This window comes from Filicampus tigris, chromosome 10 (assembly GCF_054856515.1).
Source record: "Filicampus tigris isolate MCC_2025a chromosome 10, RoL_Ftig_1.0, whole genome shotgun sequence".
NCBI classification, from domain to species: Eukaryota; Metazoa; Chordata; class Actinopteri; order Syngnathiformes; family Syngnathidae; genus Filicampus; species Filicampus tigris.
Window position 1 is genome coordinate 25,164,220 of NC_141226.1, and position 20,502 is coordinate 25,184,721.

General features: G+C 58.2%; 4 protein-coding genes across 9 annotated transcripts; 2 read left to right on the top strand and 2 right to left on the bottom strand.

Annotated features, from left to right (window-relative positions):
* Positions 1-2,723: 2,723 nt before the first annotated feature.
* On the bottom strand, positions 2,724-9,245 carry fam49ba (family with sequence similarity 49 member Ba). Of its 3 annotated transcripts, XM_086042428.1 has the most exons (12): positions 8,938-9,245; positions 7,843-7,962; positions 5,456-5,555; positions 5,250-5,371; positions 5,064-5,169; positions 4,539-4,675; positions 4,294-4,371; positions 4,109-4,225; positions 3,586-3,665; positions 3,385-3,511; positions 3,233-3,303; positions 2,724-3,149 (listed from the first exon to the last, which is right to left on the bottom strand). In XM_086042428.1, exons 3-12 carry the CDS (start codon positions 5,526-5,528, stop codon positions 3,080-3,082), a joined length of 981 nt encoding a protein of 326 aa, XP_085898554.1. In that variant the 5' UTR covers positions 5,529-5,555; positions 7,843-7,962; positions 8,938-9,245; the 3' UTR covers positions 2,724-3,079. The 3 variants fall into 3 exon arrangements, with proteins under 3 accessions (XP_085898554.1, XP_085898553.1, XP_085898552.1); XM_086042427.1 differs by lacking the exon at positions 8,938-9,245 and having other exon boundaries at positions 7,843-8,248; XM_086042426.1 differs by lacking the exons at positions 7,843-7,962; positions 8,938-9,245 and having other exon boundaries at positions 5,456-7,833.
* Positions 9,000-14,483, top strand: cyp7b1 (cytochrome P450, family 7, subfamily B, polypeptide 1). Of its 2 annotated transcripts, XM_086042425.1 has the most exons (6): positions 9,000-9,165; positions 10,399-10,535; positions 10,945-11,544; positions 12,053-12,259; positions 12,327-12,505; positions 12,609-14,483. In XM_086042425.1, the coding sequence occupies exons 1-6, from the start codon at positions 9,086-9,088 to the stop codon at positions 12,897-12,899; spliced, it is 1,494 nt and encodes a 497-aa protein (XP_085898551.1). In that variant the 5' UTR covers positions 9,000-9,085; the 3' UTR covers positions 12,900-14,483. The 2 variants fall into 2 exon arrangements, with proteins under 2 accessions (XP_085898551.1, XP_085898550.1); XM_086042424.1 differs by having other exon boundaries at positions 12,327-14,483.
* LOC147141558 (adipolin-like) lies at positions 14,402-20,089 on the bottom strand. Of its 3 annotated transcripts, none has more exons than XM_086042432.1 (7): positions 16,835-20,089; positions 15,914-16,021; positions 15,664-15,754; positions 15,407-15,528; positions 15,042-15,343; positions 14,875-14,953; positions 14,402-14,756 (listed from the first exon to the last, which is right to left on the bottom strand). In XM_086042432.1, exons 1-7 carry the CDS (start codon positions 17,021-17,023, stop codon positions 14,658-14,660), a joined length of 990 nt encoding a protein of 329 aa, XP_085898558.1. In that variant the 5' UTR covers positions 17,024-20,089; the 3' UTR covers positions 14,402-14,657. The 3 variants fall into 3 exon arrangements, with proteins under 3 accessions (XP_085898558.1, XP_085898557.1, XP_085898556.1); XM_086042431.1 differs by having other exon boundaries at positions 15,042-15,123; positions 15,229-15,343; positions 15,664-16,021; XM_086042430.1 differs by having other exon boundaries at positions 15,664-16,021.
* Positions 19,160-20,421, top strand: sft2d3 (SFT2 domain containing 3). The gene has a single exon (XM_086042435.1). The coding sequence runs from the start codon at positions 19,333-19,335 to the stop codon at positions 20,023-20,025; it is 693 nt and encodes a 230-aa protein (XP_085898561.1). The 5' UTR covers positions 19,160-19,332; the 3' UTR covers positions 20,026-20,421.
* Positions 20,422-20,502: the final 81 nt, after the last annotated feature.

The window sequence follows — 20,502 nt, forward strand, 5'->3', positions numbered from 1 at the left end:
TGGAGTCCTGTCGGAAGGACTTTCAACTCCGGCCAAACGTTGTCCTTGCGCCGGGAACAGAGGCGGACTTTGAGTCCAAGCGAGGCTGCGTCGGGCGCCTCCCTGGGCCAGGCGAAGGCCAAGAAGCTCTTGATGTAGTAGCAGCCGATCTACGTGCCCGTCGCGGCGGCAATCCCCAAACCCGTTGGTGGACACTGACAGTAAGGGATGGCGTCAAGCTCAAGAAGGAGTCCCGTCGGGTATTAAAGGCCCGTGGGATTCCGGAGGCAGCTGATGGGAACCGGCTGGCCGGGCGCAGCGCCGCTTTGGCAGCTGCCGAGGTGAAAACTCAGAGGACCAACAACTCCAAGCAAATTCTGAAGGGGTGGCAGCGCATCGCCAACACCGCCGATGGCGGTGATGGGGTGCAGCTGCCCTCGACTCGGGGCCGCGTGAGTCTGTGAGGGAAATGCTTCAAAGACCTCCTCAGTTCAGTGTCCGGGCGTCGGGCTGTGCTCTCCTATCTGTGGGCTTGAAGTCACAGAGGTGGTCAAAAAGTTCTTGGGTGGCAGGGCCCCCAGGGTGGACGAGAGAGCCACTCAGAATTCCCAAAGGCTCCGGCGGTCGTGGGGCTGTCCTGGTTGACCCGCCTCTGCAACAATCGGGTAGACATCGGGGACAGAGTGAACCAACTCTGCATCCTCGGCGGGATCCTCGATGGTGCATGCGCGTTTGCCCGATCGGTCTACATGTGCTTCGAGGAGTTTGAGAAGGCGTTCGACCGTGTCCCTCGGGGAGTTGCGGGGGCCGCTTCGGGAGTAGACGGTACCGAAGCCTCTCATAGGGGCCGTTCAGTCACGCGCAACGCACGCGATGTGAGAGTTTGGTCCGTATTGCCGGCAGTAAGTCGGATTCGTTTCCAGCGAGTTGTGGTTGGACTCCGCCAAGGCTGCCCTTTGTCATCGATTCTGTTCATAACCTTTATGGACGGAATTTCTAGGCGGAGCCAAAGCTTTGAGGAGGTCCGGCGCGGTGTCCTCAGTGTTACATCTCCGCTTTTGGCAGACCATCTGGTTCTGTTTGGCTTCATTGAGCCGCGACCTTCATCTTTCGCTTGAGCGGTTTGCAGCCCGGTCGGCATGAGAATCAGCACCTCCGACATGGGAGGCCAAGGTACTCCGACGGAAAATTGTGGAGGGCCCTGTCTGGGTTGGGCATGAGATCCGGCCCCGAGCGGAAGCGCCGTCTTGGTCACAAGTGAGGGCACGATGGAGCCAGAGACGGACAGGCTCAATGCGGTGCATTGTCCGCATTGCTGCCGACCGACTCCGCGCGGGTTCGGAACGGTGAAGAAGGAGCCCGCTCGAAAGGCGAAGCTCTCGATTTAGCGGTTGACCTATGTTCCTACCCTCAGCTATCACGCCGCGCAGCTCGTGACCCAAACGACGCGACACCGGACGGCCGAGTTAGACTCCTCCACAGGGCGTCCGGGCTCTCGCTTTAGACATAGGCGTGAGAGGTTCGCTCAGCCGAGACGCTGGTCGTCCGCATGGAACGGAGAAGACGAATGAGGTGGCTCGGGCATTTGGACGCCGCCCCGGTGAGACGCAGGGCGGGCCGCGCGGGGCGGCCGTCTCAGCCCTATGAAGGCGCCGGACAGAGGCAAATCCGGCCTCAACTCGATGCGATGCAAAAACGTGACCAAGATGACAAACGTTCCAAACGTGACAAGCGTAAGCTAAACGAACAACACGGCAAAGACGATAGACGAGACAAATGCGATTTAGTGGCCAAACGGGACAACCTGCACAAACATGAACAGCTTGATAAACCTGAGATGTGCGAAGAACAGGACAAGCAAGACAAACGTGACAAACATGAAAAGTTTCCTCTACCGAGCTGACAGGAAGTGACACACACACACGCACCCACCCAGGCACGAGAGCAACTCATCAAAGTGAGCGTTGACGCGTTTCAGGTCAAGTTGGACAATCCCCACACGAGACACTACGCGCGCGTTTGCGCGGATGTGAGCGAGCCCACCGGCCTGACGCACTCACGCACGCGCACACACACACACACACACACGCGCACACACACTCGCAGACGCTTACTCACATTTAGTCATGCTTACGCATGCACGCACACAAATTCTCTGCTGCCACAAGTCTCAACAACACACTCACACCTAACCTGGCGGTCATGGCAACGCCCCACCCTGAGCACACACGCACGCAGGCACACAATCGCGTACCTGGGGATTCGGGGGGGGGGGGGACTTGTTGGCGCCGCCTACGGTTCAAAGAGGCTAGTGCAGCCCCAACTACTGCGCGTGAAGGTATTTCCCGCAGGGGGCGCCAGGTTGCTGGCCTGCTCTTCCCTGAACTCGATTCAGCACGTTTTCGGGAGACGGGAAGAGGCCACGGGTGGGTGACCTGACGCAAATGTTGCCTGCCAAGAGCACCCGCGGCGCTTTTGTTGGTCGAAACGTGCGACGGAATCGCACGCGCACACACGCGAGCATAGAGCAGCCTGGTTTGGTCGCGTCGACTCCTGATGCCACAAAGGCACAAGAAAAGCGGCCGCCATAGCACGAGCGGAACGTGAGCCTGGGGTGACCGGGCGGGCGGCGCGAGAGCAGGCGGCAGGCTCCAGTCGGGCAAACGTTTGTCCGCGGCGACTCTCATGCGCCACGACGGCGAAGACCGGTCCGTCGCGACAGCCACAGGAGAGCACAAGTGACGTAAACAAAAGGATATAAAAACTTTATTAAGCCAACACGTAAGCCCGAGCGAAGATGAGAAACGCGGACGACTAATGTGCCCGATGAGTAAGGCCTGAGCTGCAAGTGGATGCGCGGCTCGCGTCCGAGACGACGGCTCCAAAGGAGTTGACGTGGGCTCGCGTCTTGGCTGCTAGCCTAGGCTAGCGTTAGCTTCTAGCTGAAGTCCACCCGCGCCAGTGGCACTGGCTTGCGGGTAAAGATGGCGGCAGGAGAGGTAGGAACAATTTAGAGCAAAGAAGACAAAATCCAAATAGGCACGGACTGCTCAGTAGTTGTGGTGAAATGTGGAGGACGGGCAGAGGGAGGCGGCGCCGTTCAGTTGATGCTCAGCATGTTCCTGATGTGTTTGGGCGTGGCCTCGTCGTTCAGGTGCTTGGTGGTGTACCTGCGGGGGTCAGAGTTGGACACGTTGGCCGATGGCGGGCGGGCGAGCGAGCGAGCGGCAAGTGGCCAAGTGCGAAGTGTGACCTGAGCGCGTCCAGGAGACCTTCCACGCTGCCTGCCGGCTGCTCCCGAAGCACCCGGATGCAGCCTTTCATCTGCACGCAAGCGCAACGCAATCAGCGGCGGCGTCTTCTCGCTGTGCGTGAACGGGCGCGAGCGAGGTCTTACGGCCTTACGTCAATGTTGGAGGTCTTGACGAAGGCTCCGGCCGGGTGCACGTGGTCGTAGAGGATGATGACGCCCACCATGACGCGCAAACAAAACAGCAAGGTCTCCTCGCTGGTGAAACGACTTCTGTACTCTCTGTGCGCGCACACAAAGTCAATTAATTTGCACAAGTGGTCATGGGGCGGCGGCGATGGCGTTGAGGGCCTCACGGGGTTTCCAGCATGACTTTGCACACGCAGGCCATGGTGCTCAGGCAGTCGGTGGTGTTGTCGACGGGAATCTCGGGATTCTGCATCGCAAACGGCAGCGACCCCGCGGGACGCCATGGAAATTACAACCGGCGCATGGAAATGCCATCAATTGCTGGACGGCATGCCCACACTATATACATAGATATACACATATATATATGTATATATATATATATATATACACACATATATATAGATAGATAGATAGATAGATAGATACACATACATACATACACATACATACATACATCCATACAGATGTATGAAATGTCAGATGGGATGATGCCATGAAAGTGCTCACGCACGCACGTCGACTAGCTCCAGGACGGATGATATGATGTCATGTGTACGTGTCGTTTGCCGTGTGTAAGAACGATGCCATGATGTTTCGTAGGCATCGTGCGCGTGACTGCGAGGTACGCTGGTGTCACGCGCACGTCGCGTAGGACCCGCGGAAACACGCGAGGCGCCTCGTACTCACATCGGAGACAAACTTGATGGTGGCGTCGCTGAGCGTCTTCAGCATGGGCGTGGCGCTGGCGTAGAACAGAGACATGCGATTGGCCAGCTCGTTGTTGACCTCCGCGTCGGCGTCGCCCTGAAGGACGAGCGCACTTGAACGTCTCGCAGATGGCTATGGCGCGCGTGCGTGCGTGCGCGTCTTACACATAGGTTGTTGATGCGCATGCGGCTGATTGTGCGTCTGTAGTAACTGAAGTCATTCTGGATGGCCGGGATGGTCATCTGCAACATGCGGCCAGGATGACCAAGACCAAGATGAAGAACATGTAAGAAGATGAAGATGAGGGTGAATATGAAGCAGGAAGACACCACGAGGACGACGAGGAAGGAAGGAGGCCCGGCCGAGGTCCGGCCGAAGTCCGGCCAGGCCCGGCCCGGCCGGCGCACACCTTGAGCTCGTCGAATCGCAGCGTGAAGTGCAGGATGAGCGCAAACTGCCTGGCCAGCGCCTGTTTGTTCTCCAGCTGCTGGGTGGGCGGGGCCTCGGGGCCGGTCAGGATGGCCAGCAGGCACCGCAGACTTCCCTCTGATGGGACAACGCGCGGGACGAGAGTCACAAGTCAGCAAGCCGGCCAACTGGTCAAAGCAGCGACGGACGGGCAAATGCGGCAATTCACGAGCCGGCCGTTTGCGCACCCGCGGATGGCGCGGCCGATCGAGCGGCGGACGGAAGACGGCCGACATCAACTGGTGAATTCGTAAACAAGCTCACGAATGGCACAAGCGCCGATGGCAAATTGAACGAATGAACCGACGAGGTGAGAAAAAGGCTCGATGAAAACGAGTGAGCGAGTGCATTGGGACAACTGGTGAAAGAGAGTCAAGGAATCAGTGGAAGTGGACGGATGGATGGATGGATGGATGGATGCGTGACTGAGTGAGCGAGCGAGCGAGTGAGTGAGCCAAAGCATTACCGAGCTTGTGGGAGAACTCGTAGAAGCGTTTGAGTTTTGCCACCAGGGGAAGAACGGCAGACCAGGCCCTCTCCTGAACGCCCTCCCGGCTCGGACTTTGGATGGCCTGCGCGGGCGCACAATTGACTGACGCTCGTCGACGCGCGGCGCGGCGCATCGCATCGGCGGCGGGCGGGCGCGCCTTACCAGTCGGATCTCCTCGCCGGCTCCCGTGTAGGCCTGCAGCTCGTCCAGGATGACCTGAGCCTCCGTCAGCACCTTGTTCACCTCCTCCCAGGCCTCCTTCTCTGACCACGACGCCTCCGCATCTGCGCGCGCACACACCGCACAACTCACACCCTGCGTGCGTGCGTGCGTGCGTGCGTGCGTGCATGTTTGTGCGCATGTCTTACTCTCAAAGTCCAAGAAGAAGTTTCCGGCGTTGTTGTCGATGTCTCTGCTCAGCACTTTGATCAAGTTCCCCATTGTCGCACAAAAAAAACCTTGCAAAGCCTTCAATAAAACCATGAGACAAACGTGTTGAACCTTGTAAGCCTTCCCGTCGAGTCGAGTCGAGTCGAGTCGAGTCGAGTCGAGTCGCCCGCCAAAGTCTGCCCTCTGCTCAGTGGCGCCCTCCAAACCGGAGCGCGACCTGCGTCGCCGTTGGCCGCAGCCAAAGATCTGCCAAGGCTGGCAAGTTGCTTGGGAAGCCAGCGCCGCTTCGGCTTTCGACCTTGAAACCTTTGACTTTGAAAAGGTCGACGCGCAAGCCGCGGCGGCGGCGACGCGCACCACGGCGGCGGTCCGCTTCGCAGCAAGCGACTGGCGCGGCAGACCGACAGACGGCGTTCGAGTGAGACGAGAGCAAAGAGTGAAAGAGGAAGCCATGGGGTGCGAGCGGAAGCGTCGGCAGGGGGGGTGGGGGGCCGCCCCCGCCCCCGCCCGCGTTAAGGAGCCCCGGCAGGCCCAATGAAAAGATGACAAACTTGAATCGACTTGTGTCAAGTCTTAAGCACTCCAATGAGGACGTCATGGATTGCAGTGCCCCCCTTGGACCTTTTGCCACATTTCAGGTTTCAAACAGAGATAGAAAATGGCATTTGTTTCAGATGACGAATCAACACCAAGTGGAAGAAAGTTTAGAGGAGCTTTTTGTTTTGGTTTTTTTCTCAACAAAAGAAACAAACTGAGAAGTAGGCCGTGGCAAATTTGGGGTCGGGGGTGTGTCAGCCGGCAGCTGGCGGAGGACGCTCCAGGCACCCGCCGACACACACCTGGGCGGGCCACCGCTAGGACCCAGACGCTGTCCGAGGCAGCCTTCCGGTCTATGAAGACAAAGGGAAAGGTGGCGTCGTTTGCACAATTGCCACGTCTGCGGTCTGCCGTGCAGCGCCGAGGCACCAAGACACAGCCAGCCGGCGGCGCCGGCGAGGGCACCGGTGAGCACCATCCCGCTGAAGATCTTGCCCGGCGGGGATGGAAGGAAGACCGAGTCCCGCCTCTGTGGCCCGGGCCGGGCCGGCGCTTTTCGTTTCCACAAGGGTCGGGTGACTCCTCCATAGGTGGGCGAGCCACTCCAGCACGCGACCGCCGGCAGGTCTTCGCATCCCGGCGCTGATTGCGCAGATGCCGGGGACTTTGCTGCCGTCCGGTTTTCTCAGAGCGGCTCCGCCTTGCTCGGTCGGGCGCGCCGGGGTTGGCGTCGCCGCCGCCGCCGGACGCGGGCTGCCGCGGGACGGTGGCATCAGCTGCGGCGGCGCAGCGCGGAGCCAGGGGCAAATCATTCGGCACGCCCCACTTTTCAGTTTTTTTATTTGTTGAAAATGTCGTACCAATTTTGTTCCGCTTGCAGTCGGTGCCGATTCACCTCCAAAATTCAAATGTTTTGTCTTTGGTTTGAAGCCCGAAATGTGGCAAAAGGTGAAAAAGTTGAAGTGGGGCGATTTCGCAATGCGCTGCTTGTAAATATGAAACATTGCACTGCACTTTTGTTGTGCGCGTGTTGGCATTTGTTGTTTTGATGTGCAGTTGCTCTTCCTTTCCTTTGTTTGACTGGTGCAGTCTGCAGGAAGGTCGGCATTGCAGCTGACGGATGGACAGAAACCACTCAGCAGTTACAGCGATTGTCATCACGACCTGGTGCACGCGCGCGCTCGTTGTGGGCAGAGAAGAGCAAAACAACAAAAGCATCAACAATCTGCATTTCTACTGGAATTGCTGCTGCCGGTCATTATCTTACGAAATCTTCATCAGTCCCACAATGGGGAAATGCGCTTTTCATCACGCGTTTGATGATGGCACGAAATCCGGACACTCGTGTGCTTTAACTTGTCCCTTTTTGATGACTCCTTTATTATTGCGCTAAACGGGGGGCCACAATGCAAAAAGTGGACAAGATGCAATTTTCCAAAAGCAGCTGCTCATATTTGCTCGTCGGAATATTTAGACCGCGAGGAGCTGGTGTCTCTGATGAAGTGGCCGCCCGCCCGGTTGTGTGCTGGCTGTTTGGCTGCAACCGGAAGTGTTGCTCTGCGCTCACGTTGCTGATGGGCCGCCGGCCCAAACTTTTTGCTCCATTGACAAATGGCAACTTTTGGTGCACAAAGTGCGACGAGTCCACTCGGAACTCGGTTGTCGAGTAGCAACGGGACCTGACGAGTCTCGACCGGCGCGACCCACCCAGAGCCAGAGCCAGAGCCAGAGCCAGAGCCAGAGCCATGCAGACGCAGACCCAGACCCAGACCCAGACCCGCAGAGACCCAGACTGAGCACCCGAGCCCATTCCCACCGCGGTGCTCACCTTGGCCGATCGGCGCGGGATCGAGGCGGGATCGGTGCGGGGTCGACGGGTTGACGATGGCGGGTCCAGGTGATCCTACATGCCGACAATCCGGAAGTGAGCCACTCGGCGCTGCGTTCACTATAAAAGGAAACGTTTCCTGAGCGAGCGACCAATCGGCGGCTACGAGGCACCCGCGACGTCAACGGAACGTGAACGCCTCATCAGAAGGCAACACGACGAAAGGAACTTGAACGCAACGCGACGGGAAAGTCGACGTAGCATCGTGAACCCCCAAAACAAGCACAATTAACGGCAAAACTACTTCGACTTCACCTTTGATCTATTTCTTTGCTCAAACAATACAAACACATCATCAGCAACATCGTCACGACCAACGTTAGTGAAAACATTTACAGTCTCACAACTGCTGTAGTCATGAAGTTTAGCCCCATCGCTCCGCTTCCCCCTGGCGGACAAAAAGAAGAATTACACTCTTCATGGGCGCGAGGTGTTCGGACATCGAGTTGAGGCCATCATCGAAACGCGCGTGGCCTAAGTGTGAGCTGCATTAGCCCGTCATCATAATGTAGGACATCAACTAAGGATTATTAGAATGAAAAAGTCACCTGTCGATTTTATTGGACTACCTGATGAATGAAAAGACGTTTTTCTTTCTTACAACTTAATCCTGAAGCAGGACGCTTCAAGTGGACAGCGCAGAAAATGCACAAACAGAACTGTATTATGATTCGATTCCTGGCGTAGCCCATAACATGTCCAAAATGTTGATCATTGATTTCCAAAGTAAAAGATGTCATTTTGGGGGTGGGGGGGGGGGGCTGGGGGATGCGAAATGCAGCTGCTTTCAGAGAGGGAGGAGTGCAGAAACGTCATCAAATGTTGTTGACATGCTGAAATTCTCTGGTCAACCTGACCTAAACCTGGTCTTGGAGCCATTCTCAATGTTATTCGGTTCATTTAACGATGGATTAGTTGTTGATTAACGGATGAACTCTTGCCCCCCTCCTGGAAGGAGCTGTTGTGAATGGGGTGGGGGCGCATGTCCTTTTGAAAGTCAATATTGTGATTAAACACTTGTGGCAGCTTCTTTACTTTGGGATTGTGCGGGTGTGTCACGTGACTAGAAGCGGAGTCATCACTTCCGGCCCGAAGTCCTCCGTGGCTTCAAGTCCCGCCTTGAAAGGCTAAGCGGAAGTGACGCACGTCGCGCCTTTAGTCTAGTTTGGCGACACGCGCCAAGATGTTCTCGCCGCTGGCGTGCGCGCTGCTGCTCGTCGTCGCGCTCGTGCTCGTCGTCGTCAGACGCCGCCGCCGGAAGAGGTCAGTGGCGCCAAAAGACGCTCGCTTGCTCGTGACGTCAGAAGCCAACTTTGGCGTTGTCCTCAGCTTGCTTGCTTGCTTGCTTGCTTGTTCAGTCAAGTCAACTTAGTCGAGTCGCATGCGTGAACTTTGTCGTTGCAATCGATTCCGAAGTGAATCATTGCTCAAGTGATAAGAAGCCTGACCGTCAGACGTTGGGCCAAAGGTCACGTGGTGGTGGTGGCGGGGGTGGCGGTCGGAGCGGGAGCGGGAGCGGGGGAGGGGGAGGGGCGGGGAGCGGGGGTGGGAGGGACACCCTGGACTGGTCGCCGATGATGAGCAAGTTACTGACAAAACACGAAAACATCACCTATCACTCGCCACTTTGATTTGGAGGCAATACGTGTCTTCGCCACCATATTATCGTCCGACTACAGTTATAAATTGCATATTACTTTTGGGTTCTCAGTCAATTGTGAACCCCCAAAAAAGTGCTGCAACAAATGAAAGTGTCATGAGTTCTACTTTGCATCTGCAAGTAGCGGTTGCCCTGAAGAGCGGAATTGCAATCATTTCCTGATTGAGAAGAATTGAACAAGCCAAAACGTGACGCCAACTTGTGTGCGCACGTAGCAAGAGCCACATTGTTGACAAAGATGACGCTCCACTTCAAGGTCGTTTCAGTTCGTTTTACCAACATATGATGTACAAAGTTGTTTCAGGTGGTTTGCGTAAAAGCATTTTTGGATGAGGCCGCCCCAGTTTTTGAGGCTGCAAATCTGGTGGAAAATAAAGGACTGATTTTAAAAACACATTTGATTGAATATGATCGATTTTCAGACAGTAGCCTACATTGCTTTATGAATTGACGTGGTCGGAGTGACCCCCGCCCCCAACCCCCCCAAAAAACCAAGGTGCCATCTTTGTGTATTGTGGACACGCTGGTGCGTTGGTGAGCAGCCCGCCCGCCTGCTCGCCAAGCGATGCGCACGCCCGTCGGAGCGAGTTGTTTTCCCATTTGGTGATGTCGGCGCTCGGCCCTCCAACTCTTTCCTCCCTTTGCGGTGGCTCCAAACTCAACCTTGTTTTTTTGTGTGTGTTTTTTTTTAACCCCGTTACCCGCTGTTTATGTGCCGCCCGCTTTCGGGTGGACAGACGCGCAAATGTCGGCAAAGAACAACAAAAGGAGGACGCGAATGTTTTGCCACTGATGCATCGGGTGACATCTAACAGCGAGTGTCTTTGCGCATGCAGTCGTGCGGGCGAACCTCCGCTGATAAACGGCTGGATTCCGTTCCTGGGGAAAGCGTTGGAGTTCAGGAAAGATGCCCACAAGTTCCTGGAAGAGCAGCAGAAGAACTTTGGAGACGTTTTCACCGTTCACATGGCAGGTTGGTGGTCTCAATTTGGGGTCCGGCGAGACCTGCGGCCCGCCAGCCCGAAAGAAAACGGCCGTCCGCGGTGGTCATTTCAAGCCGGCTTCCGTCAGTACGTTTGAGCGGTCCGCCGCCGGTATGGCAATCGTCAACCTGTCAACCGAACGAGAAAAAAAAGACAACAAAAAAAAAAGGCGTGTCATAGCGCGACAGATGGCAAATCCAATTGGACTCAAATGGTGACCGGAGCGCACTTGATGAGAGTGTGTCTTGATGGTCGGATAAGGCTGACTTTGTTGCCAAGTGAGCCTGCGGAACGCTTAAGTACAGCCGCAAGACGGAAAAGCTGAGGTGACGCGACGGATGCGGGCGGCTGTGTGTGCGCGTGCGTGTGTGTGCGCGTGCGTGTGTGTGCGCGCGGCAGGCCGCTACATGACCTTCGTCATGGACCCCCTGATGTACCCGGCCGTCATCAAAGAAGGCCGGCGGCTGGACTTCCACGAGTTCAGCGGCCGGGCGGCGCCGGCGGCCTTCGGCTACCCGCCCGTCAGCGAGGCCGCCTTCCCGGGCCTGTCGGAGCAGATCGGGCGCGCCTTCCGCCTCCTCCACGGCGAGCAGCTGAGGGCGCTGACGCGGAGCATGATGGCCAACCTGACGACGCTCTTCCGCCAGGACCACCTGCACCCGGACGGCGCCTGGCGCACGCGGGGCCTGTACGACTTTTGCCTGGACGTGGCGTTGGAGGCCACCTTCCTGACCTTGTTCGGCCGGCCGGCCGCCGGCCTCCGCCACGCCGAGGCGGCGGGGATCAAGGCCGGCTTCGTGGGCTTCGACGACGCCTTCCCGCTGCTCATCGCCGGGGTCCCCGTCTGGCTGCTGGGCGGCGTGGGCGCCGTCCGCCGGAAGCTGACGGCCTACCTGGCGCCGGCCGGGATGTCCGGCTGGGCGGGCGCCTCGCAGTTCATCCGGCGCCGCGCCCAGCTGCTGGAGCGCCACCCCGTCCTGGGCGAGGCCGACAAAGCCGGTCAGTACAAGCCCCTCGGAGGGCAAACGGCGGCCGACCGGGCTCTTTCTTCCTCGCGCGTCTCGGCCGCGGCCGAGCGACCGGGCGGGAGCCTCCAAATTCCGCGCCTTGACTTTGGAATCGAGCCCCCGCTTGCACTTTGCAACATTTTTGACAACAATGTCCCTCTTCCCCCCTCAGTTGTTACAATGAGTCCACGTCTTTGACATTTCAACACTGTCACGTTTTCATCTTTTCCCTTTTTCGACACGAGAAGAAACGGTCCCCGTTGCGGCTTTTTGAGACTTTTTCATTGGCGGCATAGTCCCAGGTTTGCATATCGACAGAGGTTGAAAACTTGTGAGCCAGGTGGCCTCCAGTCTTTTCTCCGGTCGGTCGGTCGGTCGGTCGGTCGGTCGGTCGGTCGGTCGGTCGGTCGGTCGGTCGGTCGGTCGGTCGGTCGGTCAGTCCATTCCCGGGCCGTGGCGACGCCACGTCTGCGCGGCGCTGACTTTGCTTGGCCTTCCAGCGCACCACTTGGCCATCCTGTGGGCATCGGTGGCCAACACGGCGCCGGCCGCCTTCTGGACGGCGTACCACCTCCTGAGGCATCCGGAGGCACTGCGCGCCGTCCGCCAGGAGATACGAGGCGCGCTGGAGCGCGGCGGACGCGGCTTCGGCGCCGGCGCCGACCCGGTGCTCACGGCCCGGCAGCTGGATGACATGATTCTTCTGGGTAGGGAACTTGCCGCCGGCGCCGCCCCCCGTCTCTTGCACTCACCCGACTTCCGGCGGCTCCTCAGAAAGCGCCGTCCACGAGAGCCTGCGCCTGTCCTCGGCGTCCATCAACATCCGCGTCGCTCAGGAGGACCTGACCCTGCGTCTGGACGCCGAGCGCGCCGTGGCGGTGAGGAGAGGCGACATCGTGGCGCTGTACCCGCGGAGCGTGCACATGGACGCCGCCATCTACGAGCAGCCGCAGGTAGCGCTCGGCGCCGCGTATTTGCCCGACCGCTTTGTGACGCTTGTTGTCGTTGTCGTTGTTGTCGTCGTCGCCGTCGCCGTCGCCGTCGTCGTCCCGTCAGACGTTTCGCTTCGACCGCTTCGCCCGCCAGCCGGAATTCTTCAAAGACGGCCAAAAGCTTCGCCACTACCTGATGCCGTTCGGCTCGGGCGCGTCCATCTGTCCCGGACGTTTCTTCGCCGTCAACGAGATCAAACAGTTTGTGTGTCTGCTGCTGCTCCACTTGGACTTGCGTCTGGAAGCCGGGCAGCCCGAGGCGCGGCCCGACGCCGGCCGCGCCGGCCTGGGCATCCCGCGGCCCGCCCGCGACGTGCGCTTCCAATACCGCGTGCGCCGCGCCGCGCCTCCGTGAAGCCTCCCGGCCTCCTTTTGCCGCCTCTTGATCGTAAATGCTCGCTGGCTAGCGGTACTAGCAGAGGGCGACTGTATATTCGCAATTGATGGCCGCCTGAAAGATTGATACGATACGTGGGCGGCCGCGGAGCCTTTTTCCGTCGGACCCGCGCGGACAAGGCGCTAATCTATGCATGTTCGTATATAATGTAAGAATATGCTGAACTGGCGGAGTCCCAGGGACGGGCGGACGGCCGTTGGGTGGACGGAGGCGGGGAACTCTTTTAAAAGGACGGAAGATTTTTCCCCAAGGGCTTTTGCAAGATTTTCCGTCTGACGACAGAGATCCTATTGAAAGCGGGAGCACTCGCTCTGACACTTTGTTTGTGCCATTCTTCAATACATTCCACGGGCATGAACAGGTGCGGGCGGGGCTCCCACGCATCGACTCACCATTTGTTTGTCCAGGCGAGCGGGTCGGCGGTCAAGTTGGGCTCGCTCCCAAATGACGCCGGACTTGAAAAAGCTCCTTTGGACGAGCGAGGCCCGCTTGCAGGCCAAGCAAGCTCTTTGTCCACACACATTTCTGACGTAAGGCGGCCATCTTGCTTTTAACCCTTGACCTCACCAAGGAGAGCGCACCTCTAAATGCAGTAGCCATACCTGGCCATTGAGGGGCATACCACACAAAAAGGACCGCGTAAAGGTCAAGACTTGAACCGCAGAACTCAACGACAACAAAGCTACAACGTGTACATTCATTGAGCTCAACTAGAACCAAACAATTGACTTGAGTGATAAAATGAGTGATTTCCACCCAAATGCGAGCGCTTTCAGGGAAGGAACGTGGCCCCAACACACATGTGTGGTCAAGGCAGTCGTTTAGTGAGGATTACACCGCCAGACAAAAAGCCACTTGCGTTCCGTCGAAAAGCCACTTCCGTTCCGTCTTTTTTTTCAGTGAGTTTCCCATCTGCCGTCAGCAAAATGGCCGTCCGCCGGTCCGGCCCTCTGTCGATTCGTCCGCTCAGTATGGTCAATTTCAGTTCTGTCGCCGCCTGCGGTGGAAGACTGCAGCGCAACAAGACAACCGTCGCAAACAAACAAACCCCGGGCAACGGGGGCCTGCTCATTTGTAGCCGCGCGCTGCGAATTACGCCGTCGCTACGACAATTGCGCCGGTTGTACGATAGTGGAGCGTGGACTCCAGCTTTAAGGCCGACTCCAACGAGTCCCGAGTGTTGGAAGTCGAGAGGCGGCGAGAGGCGGCGAGAGGCGGCGAGAGGCGGCGACCGGCGGCGACAGGCGGCGACCGGCGGCGACCGGCGGCGCGTGTACGCCAACTTGTTTCGCACGTGTTCACGCTAGCCTACGCCGCTTGATGAGCAAGCTCCAATAACACAAATGAAGAATTCCTTTTACTTGCACAAAAGGTGCGGCAACAAAGGCGTATCAAACATTTCAGTTCAAGTCAACGATGTCAACATATACATTGCGGAGAAATTGCAAATGACACTAACGTTCATGTTTATGCTAAGCATTATGCTCATGTTTATTGGAGGTGCAACAAAGGAATCTATTAAAGCTGTTTGCCAAACAGAAAGTTTGTCATCTTTGGGTCAAAACCAGCTGCTTGCTTAGCATTGCGAAGCAGGCGAGGCGAGGCGAGGCGAGGCGAGGCGAGGCGAGGCGAGGCGAGGCGGCCGCCGCGCGCAAGCCGAACCGCGCCGTTCCTCACGTCGCGTCATCCGAGCAAGTCGCGGGGAGCGAGGCCGCTTCAACTTCCCAGCAGGATTGCGGAGAAGAAGGAGCCGGGCAGGACGCCGACGTCGGCGCCGCTGGCGTTGTCCACGTAGACGGACGCGTACTCGCCGGCCTGAGCCACAACAAAACAAAATGGGGTCACTCTCCAGCCGCCTCGCCGCTGGCCCGCCTCATTCACGCGGCACGCAGGCTCGTGAGCATGCGTCAGCCTTAGCGTGAAGCCAGGTGACCTGTAAGAAGAGCGCTCCGGTCAGGGTGATGCTGAAGGCTCCTCCCTCTTTGGCCACGCCCGCCACCGACTCAAGGGACCTGGAACGCGTACGCGGGTCGGGGTTAGGCGCGTCCTCTCTCGCGCGCTCAGACGCCGGCGTGACTACGAGGCGCACGCACTACTCACGGTTTGGTGTGACAGAGCGACTGGACGCAGATGGCCGCCCTCACGCTGTCGCGCGGTCGCACTTCGGCGCGCTCACCTGACTCTAAAGACGTGCACAGACGCACAAACGCGTGCACACGAAACATTGGTGAGGCGTGTGATGACCAAGATGATGATGATGATGATGATGACATCGCACATGACCCACTTAGGCGGAGATGGGCACTCAGCAGGTAAAATCCGCTTAGCATGGCCACGTAGCGTCCGCGGCTAACGTCGAAGCCGCCACCTCGTTGAAAAGCGCACTCGGAGGAGGGCGGGGCCTGCGGGGTCAGAGGTCACAGGCCTCAGCTAGCCGTCCGGGGGCGGCTTCGTGATGACGTCACCTGGCTGAAGGGGCGGAGTTCCACCAGGCTGCGACGGGCCGCTCGCACCGCTCGGGGGAGGCGAACCAGGAAGGAGGCGGAGACTCGAGGGGGGCGCTCGCACAACACGTTGGAAGACACGCCTGCAGGGCGCCAGGCAGAGACAAGAAATGCAGGCCGCCGATTGGCCGACTAATGTTTGCGCACTCGCACGCGCAGCCTCATAAACGCGCGGGCACTGCGCTAGCTTAGCATAAGGTGGCCAGCTGCGAGGCTACCGGCGAGCGTGACGAGCAGGTGCTCCATGAGCGGGCGTGGCCGCGGGGGGGGCTGGGGGCCGACGGCTCCCGGAGGTCCCCGGAGGACGCGCTGCACACAACATGACATCGCCGCCGCGACGGCAGCACGCGTCAGCGCCGGCGTCACGTCATGGGAAGGAGCCCGCCGCCCGCCGGGTGCGCGTGCGTGCGCGTGAGAGGAAGCTCGCGTGTGAGAACGGCACAAGACGAGCGCCGGCTTGCAAGTGACCTTCGCTGTTCCCCGGGAGCTTTTGCGCGCGTCCGAGTTGTTGATGAACATGAGCCAGGAGGTCCGCGGCGAAGGCGGCGAAGGCGGCGGCGAAGGCGGCGGCGAGTCCTGGAGGGAGGAAAAAGGCGTGACAGCGGGCGGCCCGTGATTTTAAGCAAGCCAAATAAATGTGAGCCGACTCGCGTGAGGAAAATAAAGCCACTTCCGTCAGTGCTGAATCCGTCACTTTGAAAATGTCGTGGTTTCTCGCGTGTGCTGAGCAAAACGGGCGTCCGCCTCCGGAAATAAACGCAAGCCCAAAATGGAGTCACATCTGTTCACGAGCAATCGTCCGGCCACGACTCCGCCAAAGCGCAGGGACTCAGCTCCTCTCCGGACTTCTCAGTTCGGCAGCTGCGTCAGTACGGCAGCTGCGTCACTACGGCAGCTGCGTCAGTCGCGGCGTTAGTCAGCAGATCAAGAATAGATGCCGGCGAGTACGCGCGGGTGCCGACGGCTTGCCCGTGTGCGCCTGTGGTGTCTTCCGTTGGATGGTAGCGTTGAGCTAGCTAGTTTAGGCTCTTGCCATTGCTTGAAATAGCCACCTCAAGTTTTCCCTTCAACCTCAGCCGTGGCAATAAGCGGCTCTTAAAATAAAAGAAAGCGACGGACATGAAAAGCCTCTTGTTGGACAAACGCGTCAACAAAAGTCAAAGGCAGACAATGGAGACATCTCACCGGTGTCTCCGGTTTTGTCTTTGTGGATTCAGAAGAAGGCTTCCGTTGCATTTGACTCGAGCGAATGCATTCCAAAGCCTCCTCTCATTCCCGACCGAGCGACCGACTAGATGGCGGAGGAACCGTCCAGGTCCGCGCCATCCAGATCTTTCCGCTCACTGGGGAATGCGCGTGCGTGCGTGCGTGCGTGCGTGTGCTTCTTACCTGGAGCGGCTGGTCATCCTTGGCCAGCGCAACATCCTGACTGCTGCTCGCCATCGCCATCGTCATCATCGTCATCATCATCATCATCATCATCATCGCCACGGTCATCGTCACCAAGGGGCGCGCCTTCAAGTTCGGGCCGCCGAGGCCAAGGTTGACCTTCTTCTCCGCTCTTGGTGGCACACACATTTATACACGCGCATGCTGCAGATAAGGGGGGCGGGGCCAGCATGATGGCATTTTCCCTCGAAGGCCCCGATAGGCCGTCGCCACGCCCTTTTTGTTGCGTCAGCCATGCACATGTCATCATCTTCTGCTTGAGCAAGATGACGACATCCGCTCCTTTGTTTTGCTTCTCATTCGGATCAACGTGATGCTCTGCATCATTTATAATATTTGCTTCATTGCGGAAAGTGGACAAGCGCCGAGGGGACCACTTTTTCCTTTTGGCCATTTCAACGAGAGCGGAATGGGCCACCTTTTGGGAGGGACGTGAGGAGCTTTGGCGGGCGGTGCGAGGCCTTGCGCCGAACCTTGCGGGTCATTTGAGCAAAAGCGCGGCGCCAAAGTGACTGCCGAAGCGATTGAGAAGGATCTTTGCCATCCCGATGGCACGGCCTCTTTGGGCCCTCGTTCGGAGCTGCGCAAAGCGCAGTCTGGCCGGAGTTTTCTCTCTTTTTGCATTTTGAGAGGTTTTGCGCCGGTAGAAACGGCCGTAACGGGGCATTCGCGCCTTTGTGCGCCAGAAATGGTCGTTTCCCGGCCAACCCTAGTGACATCCGTCATTTGCGTCAAAATCGGGGCGATCGAAGGGGCGAGACTAAGCCCGCCGCCGCCGCCGAGCTCGGCGTTACGGTAGCAGGAATCGACTGGCTGCGGTCCGCGCGTGACATTGGCAGGTAACCTGCAAGCTCTCCCCTTGCGGATGATGTCGTCGGCCGCGTAGGCGACGTCGGCGACTGGAGACGCCGAGGCCGAGCGCAGACTACAGGATGACATTTTTTCGGGAATCTCGCGAGATTGGGGAGATGGGATTGGGACGGCGCAGGACAAAAAGGAAGCGGGAGTAGACGGGAGTGGGAGAGTCCATGAGTCCGTGAGACAGAGGGGGAGGCAAACGGAGTGTTTTGCCGTTTTGTTTTTCCCCCAAAATGGGAGCGGTACGGGAGTGCCGGTTATTCGGAAAGGGAGCGGGACGGGATGGGAGTCGTTTGCGCCGGGATAGGAAGGGACAGGACAGGACAGGATTTTGGAAAATATGGTCTTGGAAAAAGCGTGGTCATAGGTCTGGGGGGCTGGGGGGGGGGGGGGCATTGTTTGAAACCAGCATTTAAAAGCATTTACACATGATTGGGATGTTTGGAATCTGTATTCGTACATAATATTCACTCGGATCAGAAAGGATAGCAGCAAATTGGGAGACCGTATTACTCACAAGTACAGAGAAGAAAGTGATTCTTAGGGGGATTTTGGGGGCGTATTATACACAGCTGTGTACTATTCACAGGACTTGAACTCAGGTAACTTAGCGCCAATCCACTCATTTGGTTGAATTATGCATGACAAGTGACGTCGACCCAAGCCAAGAATTGGAAAGTGGACCGAGACAATTGCTTCCATGCTTCCGGAAAAGCCCTTCATCAGGAGGAAAGCCTTTGCGTGATTTTTTTCCAGAAGGTCACAGTGGAGTTCGTGGCGAGACGTCGCCCGGAGAGCGACGCCAAGCCGGGTGACTTCCAGTCCAGTCGCTCGAGTGACGTCGCGACAGGCAACCCGAGCCATTTGCTCGGCAACTTGCGGCGTGACGTCCCGACGGGCGACCTGACGATCGGTGTTGCGACGTCACCAAAGGCGACCGCTGGCGCGGCTGATCCCAGCACCTGGCAAGGGGCGAGGGCAGGGGCGGGGTCTCTATCCGGACCGTGTCGTCCCCGTAGAGTCGCCTCTCGTAGCTGAGCAGCTGCTCCCGGAATCCGGCGTTAATGCTGACGCGGGGTCGGAGGTCGCGCACCCAGAGGTGGGCCCATTGACATGGAGTGCAAGATTGAAACCTTCTTTTCTAAATGCATGTCCTGTAGCTTGTTGGCGTGTGCGTTCAAGTCAGTAACACTAATAACGTTGTTGTTCTTTGGCTATGTCATTCATAGCATATGACTTGCGGCGGCGTATCAAGACATTTGAAGGATACTGCTTCCATATGAAAATGGCAGGAACGTCGAGTCACATGCAGGTCTCCAAACGTTCCCCGACATCTCGGGTAGCTTCGCCACTGTCGCAAGCTGTGTCCAAATGGGGGCGCGGGGCGGACTTCGGCATTTGTTCATGTTATGTTTATGCCATCCTGCGGGGGTCGCTAAAAACGCTGATAGTGTGCCCCTAGAGCCCGCGAAGAAGAAGTGGGCCAGGAGGCGGAAGCGGAAGCGGAAGCGGAAGCGGAACGTGGCTAGCATTACGATTAGCATGTTAGCTGGGGCGCTTGGGCTGAGGCTGTCGTCGTCATGGCCGAGTTAAACCGGCAGCTTCAGGAATATTTGTCCAGAGGAAAGATCGCCCCCGCGTCCTCGGAGTCCGGCAGCAGCACCGCGGTGGAGATCGGCGACCAGGAGCCGGCCCCCGGGAGTTGGTTCGGACGCTGGTCCAGCGGCGGCGGCGGCGGCGGCGGCGGCGGCGGCGGCGGCGGCAGTCCCTCGGCCTCGGCGGCTCCGAGCTCCGGCGGGAGTTGGCCGTGGTCGTCCGAGCCGGACCCGTGCCTGCCGGGCGTGAGTCGCCGCCAGCGGCTAGCCATCTCCGGGATGTTGGCAGTCTTGTCGGCGCTGTGCTTCGGCCTGTCGGCTCTGTACGCGCCGCTGCTGCTGCTCTACGCCCGCAAGTTCGCGCTGCTCTGGTCGATGGGCTCGGCCTTCGCCATCGCGGCCGCGGCGGTTCTGCGGGGACCCGGCCGTCTCGTCGCCAGTCTGCCCAGCTCGCCCGGAGCCGCCGTGTACCTGTGCGCCCTCGGAGGGACGCTGTACGCCGCGCTGAGCCTGCACAGCACCGTTCTGACGGCGCTGGGGGCCGCCGCGCAGGTGGTCGCCCTCGTCGGCTACGTGGTGTCGCTGCTCCCCGGAGGCAGCGCCGGGATCCGCTTCGTGGGCGGCGTTGCGGCGTCTGCCATCAAAAGGACCATGACCGGGAAAAGCGTCGCCATCTGAGCGGGTCCCACCGGACCGGCAGCCGATGACGCCACGACCTGCCAAGTGCCTTTTCGCAGCCAAAGCCAACTTGGGCAAAGGGGGCCCACATTCTTCGCTTCATACTGGCAGCCTGGACAGTGACTTGGCCATTATGGGACGACTGGAATAAATAAACGTGTTCAAATTAAGCTCGGAGTGATGAAACGGCTACTTAAAACTTTTGCTGTAAATCCAGCACTTTATTTTTTTTCTCCAAAGTAGTCATATCTTAAGCACAGTTCAGTTGTATGTAACTTCACTACACTAAATGCACTTTTTAGGACCAAAATCTCAGTCTGTCTATTTTTGGATTGGATTGTTTTTAGAGGAGTAAGTGATTCCCATTATAATTGCCATTGAAAAAAAAACTGTCAACTGTGTTGTGCTTCCCAGCCTATTTGTGGATTTGGCCAGGGGGGAAAGATTTTCACAATCCGTGGCGGGCCCTGTTCCGAT

Coding starts and splice junctions, on each gene's coding strand:
- cyp7b1 (XM_086042424.1), top strand. CDS start 9,086: ATGTTCTCGCCGCTGGCGTGCGCGCTGCTGCTCGTCGTCGCGCTCGTG. Junction 9,166..10,398: donor AGACGCCGCCGCCGGAAGAG/GTCAGTGGCGCC, acceptor TTGCGCATGCAG/TCGTGCGGGCGAACCTCCGC. Junction 12,260..12,326: donor GGATGACATGATTCTTCTGG/GTAGGGAACTTG, acceptor GCGGCTCCTCAG/AAAGCGCCGTCCACGAGAGC.
- sft2d3 (XM_086042435.1), top strand. CDS start 19,333: ATGGCCGAGTTAAACCGGCAGCTTCAGGAATATTTGTCCAGAGGAAAG.
- LOC147141558 (XM_086042430.1), bottom strand. CDS start 17,023: ATGTGTGTGCCACCAAGAGCGGAGAAGAAGGTCAACCTTGGCCTCGGC. Junction 15,344..15,406: donor AACTCCGCCCCTTCAGCCAG/GTGACGTCATCA, acceptor CTGACCCCGCAG/GCCCCGCCCTCCTCCGAGTG. Junction 14,954..15,041: donor TCGCTCTGTCACACCAAACC/GTGAGTAGTGCG, acceptor TACGCGTTCCAG/GTCCCTTGAGTCGGTGGCGG.
- fam49ba (XM_086042426.1), bottom strand. CDS start 5,930: ATGGCTTCCTCTTTCACTCTTTGCTCTCGTCTCACTCGAACGCCGTCT. Junction 5,372..5,455: donor CTTCTTCTTGGACTTTGAGA/GTAAGACATGCG, acceptor GTGCGCGCGCAG/ATGCGGAGGCGTCGTGGTCA. Junction 3,150..3,232: donor GGTCTCCTGGACGCGCTCAG/GTCACACTTCGC, acceptor TGACCCCCGCAG/GTACACCACCAAGCACCTGA.